At 32.6% G+C, this 13334-nt stretch overlaps 1 protein-coding gene across 2 annotated transcripts in view; it reads right to left on the reverse strand.

The window, feature by feature from the left end:
- The window catches only part of Lrrc7 (leucine rich repeat containing 7), a 518752-nt gene that overhangs the window by 288810 nt on the left and 216608 nt on the right, over positions 1-13334 (reverse strand). For both annotated transcript variants that reach the window (XM_047519214.1, XM_047519218.1), the window contains one exon: positions 5661-5778. In XM_047519214.1, the coding sequence (XP_047375170.1) occupies positions 5661-5778 (118 nt within the window). The remainder of the gene's footprint in view (positions 1-5660; positions 5779-13334) is intronic.

Here is a 13334-nt window from a genome sequence, read left to right on the forward strand (position 1 = left end):
GCCTAGCATACCGAATAAGGATAGAATTTTAAAGGCTGTGAAAGAAAAATATGAATTACATGTAGGGGGAAACCAATTCAGATCTCAGGTGATTTCTCAATCCAAAACCTTGAAGCTAGGAGGTCCTGAAATAACATACCCCAATCTCAGAAAAAATGGATGCCAATCAAGAATCAGCAAAATTTAGGTTCAGATTTGAAGATGAAATAAAAACCTTACATGATAACAAAAATTAAAAGAATTCACAACTAGAAAACCTTGTACTACAGAATATTCTCAACAAAATATTCCATGAAGGTGAAATGAAAAAAAAAAAAAGAGTGAAAACCAGTGAAGGGAGGAACTACCCTAAAGAAATAGTCAAAGGAGAAACTAAATCAAATTAAAAGTTAGAAATAATCCAAAATGACTGGGAACACAAATCATATCTCAGTAATAACCTTGAACATTAAAGGGCTAAACTCATGATCAAAAGACATAGATTGGCAGATTGGGTTAAAAAACAAGACCCAATAATATGCTGTCTCCATGAGACTCACTGCAAAGGCAAAGACATCCACAGACTGAAGTTGAAAAGCTGGGAGAAAACATCACTCACATGGATCGTGTAAACAAGCAGGGATTTCCATCCTCAGATAAAGTGAACTTCAAACCAAAGCTAATCAGAAGGGACAAAAAAGGACCTTACATACTGCTTAAAGGAATTATAAATCAACAAGACATAACAATCATAAATTTTTATGCTCCAAACAATGGAGCACCTATGTACATCAAACAAACCTTTCTCAATTTCAAGAATCATATAGAATGCAATACAATAATACTGGGTGACTTTAACACACCTCTCTCACTACTGGATAGATCTTCCAAACAAAAACTTAATAAACTATAGAACTAAAAAATACAATCAATAATTTAGACTTAACAGACATATAGAATATTTCATCCATCAATGAGAGAATACACTTTCTTCTCACCAGCACACAGATCCTTCTCTAAAATAGACTGTATATTATGCCACAAAGCAATTCTTAGAAAATACAAAAAAAAAAAAAAAAATAGAGAGAACACCCTGCATTCTATCACATCATACAGAAATGAAATTAGAAATCAATGATAGAATAAAAAGCAGAAGCTACTCTAAGACCTGAAGACTAAATAATATGCTATTGAATGATGAATGAATAGAAGAAATCAGGGATGAAATAAAAAAATACTTAGAGGTAAATGAGAATAATGATACAACATAGCAAAATCTCAGACACAATTGAAGGCAGTGCAAAAAGGAAAGTTCATTGCATTGAGATCATTCAATAAAAGAATAAAAAGTCAATAAATAAATTACCTAACATTACATCTCAAAGCCCTAGAAAAAGAAAAACAAATCAACACCAAAAGCAGTAGAAAACAATAAATAATTAAAATCAGAGCTGAAATCAATGAAATGGAAACAAAGGAAACAATTCAAAAAACTGACAAAAGGTTGATTCTTTGAAAAAATAAAGTTGAAAAATCCTTAGCCATGCTAACAAAGAGAAAGAGAAAACTCACATTACTAAAATTGGTGATGAAAAATCATGACAGACACTATCGAAATACAGAAGATAATCAAAAACTATTTTGAAAATCTATCTTCCAATAAAATAAAAAATCTAGACGATTTTGTCATACACAATTTGAGGAGATCAATCTCAAGCAATGAAATAGAAGACACTATCAAAAGCCTACCAACAAGAAAAGCCCAGGACCACACGGATTATCAGCAGAGTCCCACAAGAACTTCAAAGAAGAGTTAATACAATACTTCTCAAATTATACCATGAAATAGAAAGGGAGGGAATACTTTCAAACTCATTCTATGGAGCTAGTATCACCCTGATACCAAAAAAACAAACAAAGACACATAAGGAAAAAAATTTCAGACCAGTATCCCTGAGGAACATAGATGCAGAAATTCTCAATAAAATTCTGGCAAATTACACTTCAAAAACATATTAAAAAGATAGTGCACTACAATCAAGTAGGGTTCATCTCAGGAATACAAGGTTGGTTCAACATATGGAAATCAATAAATGTAATTCATCACATCAACAGACTTAACCACAAGAATTATATGATCATCTCAATAGATGCAGATAAAGATTTAAGAAAATATAGCACACCTTCCTGTTGAAAACACTAGAAAAGCTAGGGATAGTAGGAACATACTTCAACATCGTAAAGGCTATCTATGCTAAACCCAAGGCCAACATCATTCTAAATGGAGAAAAACTGAAAGCATTTCCTCTAAAAACTAGAACAAAACAGGGATATCCTCTTTCACCACTTTTATTCAACATTGTCCTTGAAACTCTAGCCAGAGCAATTAGATAGAAAAAAGAAATTTAAGGATACAAATAGGAAAAGAACTCAAACTATCACTATTTGCTGATGACATGATTCTATATTTAGAAGACCCCCAAAATTCCACCAGAAAACCTTTAGAACTAATAAATGAATTCAGCAAAGTAGCATGATATAAAATTAATACCTGTAAGTCAAATGTGTTCCTATACATCAGTGATGAATCCATTGAAAGAGAATTAGGAAGACTAACTCATTCACGATAGTCTCAAAAAAATTAAAATATTTGTGAATCAATCTAACAAAAGAGGTGAAAAGCCTCTACAATGAAAACAACAGAATACTAAAGAAGAAATTAAAGACCTTAGAAGATGGAAAGATATCCCATGCTCTTGGATAGGCAATATTAACATTGTCAAAATGGCCATACTACCAAAAGTGTTATACAGATTTAATGCAATTCCTATTAAAATTCCAATGACATTATTCAAAGAAATAGAAAAAACTATCATGAAATTCATTTGAAAAAGAAACCAGAATAGCCAAACCAATCCTTAGCAAGTAAAGTGAAGGAGGAAGCATCACAATACCAGACTTTGAATTATACTACAGAGCCATAGTAACAAAACAGTATAATATTGGCACCAAAACAGATATGTAGACCAATAGTAAAACATAGAAGACACAGAGACAAACCTACACAAATACAGTTATATCATATTAGACAAAGGTGCCAAAAAAGTACATTGGAGCATAGCTTCAACAAATGGTGCTGGGAAAACTGGAAATCCATACGTAGCAAAATGAAATTAAGTCCTTATCTCTCACCCTGCACAAAAATCAACTCAAAGTGGTTCAAGGACTTAGGCACTAGAACAGAGACCCTGAACTGAATAGAAGAAAAAGTAGGCCCAAATCTTTACCATGGCAGCTTAGGTACTGACTTCCTTAACAAGCCTCCTAAAGTGCAGGAAGTAAAATCAAGAATGAATAAGTGGGATGGAATCCAACTAAAAAGCTTCTTCACAGAAAAGGAAATAATCAATAATGTGAAGAGAGACCCTACAGAATGGGAGAAAAAACTTCTTGATGATTCTCAATCATTCATTCATTAATTCATTCAATAAAAATTTACTGAGCTCCTATAATGTGTTGCAAACTCTTTTAGGCAATGGGACTATAGTAGAAAACAGAGCATCAATAACAAAAAATTGGATCATCACTGAATTTTAGTTCTACTAAAGGGAGTTCACATGATATATAAGTATTTTAAGTAAATGGTGTATCAATTTCTCAGATGGGAAAAAGAAAAATAACCAAGGAAGGGAGATGGATGTGCTTTTAGTGGATAATAACAGCTGTACCTTTCTTTAAACAGAATGGTCAGGGTAGGCTTTGTGGTGAGTACATTTAAGCAAAGGCCTGACAATGTTAGAGGAGTGAGCAATCAGATGATCTTTGGAGGAGTGCTCCTGACAGAATGAAGGGAGACAAAGCCACTGGGATCCTATCAAGGAGCTTATATGGCATCAGATTCCTCAGGGATGTGATATTTCATGTGATGAGGGGAATTTTATTTTTTCTGATGGTCTTTAACAAAACAGATTGTAATTTACCTGGAATATCAAGTCGGTCTTACTTAACTCCTATGGATGCTGTCTGAGCTGGGTTATCACTTCTTAGGGAAACATCCTTAACCGCATAGGATATATTACATCCTTTCCATATTCATGTCCTTACATTAAATGTATCTTTGCACACACCTGCTTATTTAATAATCTATAATCACTTGTTCAATGTCTAAGTCACTTACTAGAATGTAAGCGTCCTGAAGGCAGGGACCTGTTTTCTTCATGCCTGTCCGATGGCACCAAGCATATTGACTGAAATACCCTCAAGCACTACTTGCTAAAGTGCACACACATGAAGTTTAATTGACATGTTTAATGCTGGGGGGGAGGGCCATGTTTCATATCCTCATGATACCTAGACATAACCCTTGTGACTGATCTTTGCTTTATTCTAATAAAAGGGAGAGTTGAAGTCATTTGGAGAGAAATGATAACTTAATGAATGAATGAATGAATGAAGATGCAGAAGGCTTTCTGAAGAGTAAAATGCCCTTCATAAACACAGTAAATATCATCAACATGAATATCAACACCCGCATCATTATCAACAAAAACACCAAGTATACATGTGTGGTCAAAAATAACAGCAAACACTATTAAGCCCTGATAATTTACTGGGAACATCTCTGTTTGGGACACATCATGTACAAAAACAGAGAAAGGTCTCTGTAGGGAACATTCCTCAAGCTTATCTGACAGCAGTCACTGACACCATGGTCTAACTAAGCCAAACAGTCTGAACAGAGAAACTGAGGTAATGGTAAAGACTCGCCATGGAATGAAGGTCTTTGCAGTTGCTGAGGCTGAGTTTGAACTGAGGGAAGGCCTCGTTCTGTCATGCATCTCAGCAAGCTGTGATGTGAGCTCACCCGCACTACCTTGCCTCATACTGTGTGCTGGAGCTTGCCATTCCCCCAGTCCTTTGTCTCAGACCTGTTGCTGGGCAGAATTGCTTAGGCATGCTTGGTTTGTTTACACTACCTGGACCCTCGATGTATAGTTCACCTATAGGCTGACTCTGTTATACTTTAATAAGCGTGTTAACCTGATTGGATAATGTGCCTATATATGTCCTGTGCAACCCTAAATAAAATCAGATCTGTGCCTTCAGAGCTCGATCTCTGATGCCTGAGTAAGCGTGCTGGGTAAGGCTAGGTAGGGTAGGCATCGTTTGTCCTCACCCTCAGCAAATCCGTCTCTGAACAGGTCCCTCCTACCACATGATGAAGTTTACATTCTGGGTCAGAAGAAAGTACACAGTTAGCATAATAAATGAACCAATGATTCAATATTGAGTGATTAAAGCTAGGGGAAAACATGGAGTCCAGTAAGAGAAGTTGAGAGTATGATTTCATGCAGGGTAGAAAGAAAGCTTTGTTAAGTAGGGGATATTTGAAAACTGTTGGATATATTCTGAGAATGAGGAGAAGAAGTAGTGAAGTGGCAGAAGAATATTCTCAATGAGGCAGATCACATGTCTGAATTCAGAGGGAAAAGGCCTGAGTAATTCAGATACACTGGTAAGAGGAGAAGAGACAGGCTTTCTGTCTTTGCATTTTAGTTTACAATTTCATTTTTCAAAAAAAATTAAGTTTTAACAAAATCAAAGAAAAAGTTATTTTATATCCTTTACAACAAAAATCACATTTTCAATAAAAATCAAGATATTCAAAATGAGAATCTTACCATTTTTACTGATGTCGAGTTCTTTAAGATTAACTAAACTAGCAATAGAGGTTGGCAGATTTGAAAGGTCATTATCAGGAATACTTAGTTTTCGTAGAGCTTGACAGTTGAACAATTGCTGAAATAGAAAATAATCATTTATTAGATCACAATTTGGATAAGTCCATTCATACATAAACTTAGCAACAAAGTTCAAGGCACAAATTTTATCAATGCAGTAGTAAAAAAAAAGCCAGGTAAAAGCTTTACAAACCACACCAGTATTCTTGTTTTCACAAAGGTTTCACAATCTGTGTTCATTATGTTCATGCCTCATTATTTTCTGCTATCCTGATGCAAAACCCTAAGTAGTCCATTCTTTCCCCTTCTGTTTGCCATTTTCATTCAATTTACTGCTGAATCCTACTTATTTCTTTTCCTTGGAAATAACTTCTGGAGTTGTTCTTTCTATTCCTGCAGCTACGAGGATTACCTCAATTCTCTTTTTGTGCAATCATGTTACATTTCATAAAGTATTACTTTCATTTTATCAGGTTGAACAGTTATTTATATGGCTTTTTTGTATCCCCCTACACTGCTTCATAAATATCTAGTAAATGAAAAATTTAACTTCTGATATTCGGTGAAAAAAAATCACTAGTGGTTAGCTCATTTTTTTCTATCAGATCAAAGTAGTAGGTGGGGAAGTGCCTGGTGCTAAAGCAATGGTTTTCAAATTCAGTATGCTATAACCACAGGTGGATGGAATGCTTATTTGAAATGTGGACTCTCATGCTCTACTCAAATAGGTACTGATAGAGCAGGTCTGTGAAGGGGGTAGAAAGAAGTTGGCAATTTTTATCAAGCACACTGGTGATCTGAATATTTTGATGTAGGTATTTCTGGTATTATACTTTTGAAAACAATAAATTCAGTTTTTTAGCTTTGTCCAATCCATTTTGAGGACTACAAGATATGAACAACTGGGACAGAATTTTTATTCATTTCTGGAAGAATTATCTTAAAATCTTTTTTGTTTGACATTTCTAATTCTGTTTTGCTGAATTTCCACAGTTGACATCTTTGGTATCCATGACTATGCAATTGACCTACAGTATATTTAACTACCACTTACTCTTACATGTAATTCATTATTTATGGGGAAAAACAAAGTAGCACATTGTTGCTATTTTTTAACTCATTAGTTTTTTAAAAAGTAGATTGTGGGGGCTGGAGTTGTAGCTCAGTGGTAGAGTGCTTGCTTTGCATGTGTGAAGCACTAAGTTTGATCCTCAGCACCATGTAAAAATAAATAAATATAATAAAGATATTATAACCATCTACAACTAAAAATATTTTTTAAAAAAGTAGATTGTGCTTCTTGTTACATAAGATGCAACATGAAATTTTTTACTTTGGGTTAGTCATTTTTGGTTCTTTACAAAGATTATCTGCAACAATTCATGTAATGTTACAATTAATTTTCAGTATCCTGTACAGAAAGAAATGTTGCTAATTCTTTTTAGAAAACCTCAAAAACAAAACCTTAATGTACACTTTGATGGACATTAAGTGTCCATTACTAACTACTAATTTTCCTTCTAAAGAAATAGGGAAACAGATGTCTATATACATAGTAAAAGTTAATTCAAATTTATTTCCAGTCTCTACCATTTTGTTAGAACTATTACATCTTTACCTACCTGCAGTATGCACTTAAAAAATCAATTATCTCATCACTGATTTAATGAGATGTACTAACCATTCTTTAGTTTGAATATGCTAACCATTTTAAGCAATGTTCAGGCTAATGCTTTTCAAAATGTATCTTGCTTTTAAAATTGTTCCATTATCACAACTAGAGTCTCAAATCCTCTCAAGAAGTAGCAGAAGTCCCAGTGATCTTCAATTTTAAATGAAAAGTCATATCAGGAATAAAATATGTGAAAATTCCTGAACATGCTATAACAGAAAGAATCTAAGATCTATCTGGTATATTCTGGTATATAAGTTAAAAGGATCACATTTGGCATCACATCAGTATGTTTTCAATCTTTACTTATCTGTTTAGATATTTGGAATGCATCTTATAATTAAATGTAAGTTATTTTTAAGAATCTTTTTCTTTCTTTATAGTACCAGAAAAATGATGCATCCTATAACCAATAGACTTAGAAATGTAAAATGTAAAACTGCGTTTGGCACATAGTGAAGCTTAATAATTGTTAGAAATTAATAACATTTATATCCACAGATATAGAGGTACACCTTCATAATAATCTACTTCTTATTTCTATTTTAGATAAGGAAGTTTTTGAGGCAAGGAGTCTTGCCTGATTCATTATGGTATACACCTGTTTCCCTTCTGTATACCAAGGTGACTGGCCCAGTTTCTAATACAAAGTATGTGCTGAATAAATGTTTTTGAGAGTATTCATAGATATCTAAGAGGAAAATGAGCCACGAGTGCTAAATTGTAGCTGACACAGACAGTTTCTTCAGATGGAAAACTTCAGAGAGGTAAACAATCTTAGCAGAGTCCATGTTTCCTAAAACTTTTGAATATGAGTGAAATTCTTAATATGAGTCATGATGTCTACAAACTGGCAAAGAAATTAAGATGGCAATTTAATGGCTTTTTCAAGCTTCAAACTTTGAATGAAAATGAAGAATGATTCTGAAATAGCTGCAATTTTTCAATGTAGTAGAATATAACAAATATAATTAACAGCTAATTGAACTATTAATGGTTATGGTTATCCTGATTTTCATTTGCTGGTGATATTTCACATGTCAAAAACAATAAAAGAATTTTGAGTCTTAAAACAGTTGAGTGTTAAAGTGCTCTTTGTCTTTGGCTAAAGAAAACAATTTAACTCTGAAGAAATTGGTTTGAGAATAGTGTGCAATTTAAATTGATGACTCTGAGCTAGACATTTAGAACAGAGGCACAAACAGATTTGTGTGTGTGTGTGTGTGTGCGTGTGTGTGTGTGAGAGAGAGAGAGAGAGAGAGAGAAAAAGAGAGAGAGAAAGAGAGAGAGAGACAGATAAGACAAAAGAAAAAATCACAAAAGTTGAAAATAAAAATATTGAGGGCTGAAAATGCATATTCTAAAAGGTATTATTTCATTCACTCATTCATTCATTCATGATTCATGAAAAACCATTTTTTGATACCTGCTAAAAACTAGACACGAGGCAAAGCGCAGGGGACAAAAGTGATTAAGACTAAGCAACTGAGTCCAGGTTCCTTATGCTTTCATATTCAGACATAAATTTAAATACACTGTGAAAAACTACATTAGTATAATGGAATCACATAGTAAGATATCAGCACAAACTGTGTTAATGGTGGTGCTTGAGCTGACTTACAGAAGTATCCTTGGAAAAGCAATGAAAAACAGGAATCTCCCAAGAGTCAGGGTTAAGTTTGGCAGGTGAAGGCTAAAGAGGAGACAATTTTACATTTGAAGTATCTAATCCCAATTCAAAGAATATGTAACACAAACTTGTTTCAGATATTTACTTAATAGCATGAGAAGATTTAGATCTTGGAGTGAATTCTCTGAGCCTACAACCTCTACATGTATTTAAAATATATTTTTGAATATCTGCTATATATTAGCATTTCCCCATGTGCCAGGTAGAAACAAACATAAATCTTTTCTCAAGGTATGAATTTTCAAAGTTCTAATAAACATGGTCATTAAAAAATTGCTAAATGTATAATGAAATAATTGAATTGAGTGAGATGTTATAAGAAAACAAATCAGGCCTATAAGCAACACAGATATTAAGATTATAGAGTGTAAAATGAAGAATGAATGCATTTAATATATTTTAAGAACTGAAAACGGGATTTGAAAGCTTGATGATGAAATGAGATAATTAAAAATTCAGCAGTAGTTGAACAACTTAAGTCTAGCTGGAGAAAGTAAGAGTGAATTAGATTTTAAGCAGAAATTATCTGAGTCTAGCAAGAAAGGTAAGACAACAAAAAATAGAGAAGACTTTAAATGACATGGAGGACAGAGCGAGGTCTTTTTGGAATGCCAGGAAAAATTAGTAGAAGAAGATGATGAAGTGGCTGAAGAATTCCAGAATCGCTGAAAGACACACATCTTCAAATTGAGCAAATTCAACAAAATAGGAATAGGAAAACAAAATAGGAATCTATTCAACAAAATAGGAATCTGCACCTAGACTTATTTGAAATTTCAGAATACAAGGGGCAGTAAATCTTAAAAGTTGCCAGAGAGGAGAGATTATGTTAAAAAGACTGAAGTTAGAAAAGATAGGCAGAATTAATTTCAGTGTTCTATAGCATAACAGGTGATTATAGTCCACAGCAATTAATGACATAGTTCAAAATAACTAGAAAAGAAGAATTCAAAGCTTCCCAATACATAAAAATGATAAATGTTGAAGGAACTAGAAATGTTAATTATCCCGATTTGATCAATACATATTGTGAATTATCTTTCAATACCCCATGCACATGTACAAATATTATGTAAATTAAAAAAATAAATTTAGAAAAATTTTTAAAAGTCAGACCTGATTTTTCAACAGCAATTAAAACAGAAATTCATTAGATGGGGCTGAGGATATAGCTTAGTTGGGAGAGTGCTTGCCTTACAAGCATAAGACCCTGGGTTCGATCCCCAGCAAGCACCACACACACACACACACACACACACACACACACACACACAAAGAAATTCATTAGATGCTATCTCTAAATTACTGAGAGTAAATATATTTAGTTATCTTTTTTTTTTTTTTTACAAACAAAAGCAAAAACCAACATTTCAAAAAGACAAACTGAATATACCACCAAGAGACTTGTATTAGAGTAACTGTCAAAGATGCCTTTTAGTAAGAGGAAAAATGAACCCAGATGAGAGAGGTCTAAGCAGCAAGAAAAAATCTCAATAAAATTTAGAAACGTGAAAAAAGAAAAATGTGTGGATAAATCTAAACAAATACTGGCAATATAAAGCAACAATAAAATGACTAATTATTGGATTAAAAATTTCAATTTAGAGCTAAAATTCTGAACAACAAATGTACATCTATCAGGAGAAAAATAATTAGATTAAAAACATTTCTGATTTTTTCTCAGTTTTTGGGAGGAGGATACTTATTCAGTCAAATATATGAGTTAAGTTAAAGAAGTGTGTTAAAATTTATAGACTGACAACTAAAAAAATAGAAATAAAGTTATGATTTCCTTGTTGGAAGAGGCAAGATAAATGGAATAAGTAGAAGAAAAGATCTTTAATAAATATAATGGAAAAACATAAGACTCAGAAAAAGATGGATAAAAATGAAAAAATAAAAGATAAATTAATACAAATAAATCAATAAATATGGATTAATCTCTTTAATTAAATAATAGGCTTTCAACAAAGTGGATTAAAACTAAAAACAAGCTCTGCTATTTTTCAGTGGGACATCAAAACTTAATGAGATTATTCTAACAGACTCATACAAAACAGTGATTCAGCTACTATAGAATACTTTTAAAAAATAAAGATGAAAAATTTGCAATTGGCCATGTACTAGACATAAAGAAGTCTATTTACATAATAAATATAATAATGAATTTACATAATAAATTTCATATGTTTAATATCAAAAAGAACACATTGGTCAAAAATGCAATTAAGTCATACATTTTTATCCAGAAGATAATTTTTAAACATTTATATATTGACACATATTTAAGAACTAAAATTTAATAACTCATGCTTCAGAGAAGAAATGATAAAGAAAATTACAAAGTACAAATAAACAGTAAAATATTAATATTAAAGATGAGAGGATATGGGTAGAATAATTGATGACTAATTTGTAGCCCTCAGTACTTATATTAGAAAAGATAAAATGCTGAAAATGAATTAATTAAGCATTCAACTTAAGAAGACAGAAAAAAGGCAACAGAATAAGCCCAAAGAATTAGAAGGGAGAAGATCATAAATGAAAGAACCCATCATAACAATTTGTGAAGAAGGAGGGACAGAGGGACTGAAACAGGCTGCAGAGATACTGAAGTCAGCCTGGTTCAAGGAGAGGAATGAAGTCTTTTGTAATCATTATTTATATCTTATGATTGCTTTGTCTTTTCATATTTTTCTAGTGAAATATGCATACACAAGAGTATATATAATATGAATGTTCTTTTAAAATTATGATAATAAAACAAAGACTCCTATTTATTCATCCCTTATGATTCCTTATGATTCTCCATTTATATTTCTCTGTCTCCTACTCATCCCAAGGAAAGGCAATCCACTTTTTGAATTTTATTTTACACATCCTCTCATTTTTCTCCATACTTTTACCACAGGTTTAGTAATCCTAAAAATATACACTGCTCAGATTTGTTTAGGTTTATCTTTATGTAGATGGAATAATGATGTGTGCTCTCTTTCACAACTTTTATTTTTTTAGTAGTATGTTATTAACATTATTCCATGTTGATGTAAATAACATTCATTCACTTTTTTCTACTTTATGCATCTTATAACACAACGTCCTTACACACTCTACTGTTCATAGATTTTGGGGGGATTTTTTTTTCCTGACATGCTGCTAGGAATAATTTTACATACATTTTCTAGTGCACACATACAAAAGCTTACATGAGTAGTTAGATACAGGTTCAAATTCACCAAGTAACAGAAATTGTTTTCTTCAGTGGCCATAATTATTTAAATTTCCACCCATAAGGATGAGATTCTATTTCTCTATACCATTTTAAAAATATTTCTATTTCTCCATACCATTTTTAAAATGGTATTTTAAATCTATTTCATTTTTTCTAATCTGTAGTGTGTAAAACGTAACACATTTTCCCCAATTACTAATAAAGTTGAGCATCTTTCCTTGTTTCATTAATTTGAAAGAGTTCATCACATATTCCGGATACCAACTCTTTGACAGTTCTCTCAATATATGGCTAGTCTTTCAATTTTTTATGGTATCTTTTGATACACAGACTTTTATGATTCAAATTCATCTTTCAGTTTTAATTTGCCCAGATATCCAACTTCTTTTCTTCTAAAAGCTTCATTGCTTTAATTTGACCCATCTAGAATTTATTTTTGTGAATGATTTGAAGTAATCCATTCTTTTCCCCTTATAGATGACCAGTTGTTCCAGTACCATTTAAAAATAATCCATCATTTTCCCACTGATTTGCAAAGAAAGTTTGCTGAATGTCTGATTTTCACATAAGTATGGGTCAGTTTCTGAATCTCCTATTTCTGGTTCACTAGTCTTTTTGTCTATTCTTACATTCTAGCTGGGTCACCAGAGCACTGACTGTGGCTTGTGTTTGTGCTTAAGAAGAATAGGGAAGAAATAAGAGAGAAGGCTAGGGAAGTAAGAAAGAGTGCATCCAGGTTTTGAGAGAGGGGTAGTTTCCTGAGCAGAAAGCAGGATGGAAAAGCAGGGTAGATTAGGAGAGGGGAAGCTGCTGTAGGAGGAAAGGCTCAAAGGCCTTTCTATTAGAAATGACAAAAACATGCAAGTGGTTATATTCTAAACTGTGTGGTGGGAATGGAAAGATATTATTCAGAATGTTAAAAGTCATAATAGTCCAGGTATTATCCTGAAGGAAATATTTGGATGGTTATTTTAGTAAATCTTATCAATACTATCTCCAGAAAAATGTGTATGAGGATGC

This window comes from Sciurus carolinensis, chromosome 1 (assembly GCF_902686445.1).
Source record: "Sciurus carolinensis chromosome 1, mSciCar1.2, whole genome shotgun sequence".
Lineage (NCBI taxonomy): Eukaryota > Metazoa > Chordata > Mammalia > Rodentia > Sciuridae > Sciurus > Sciurus carolinensis.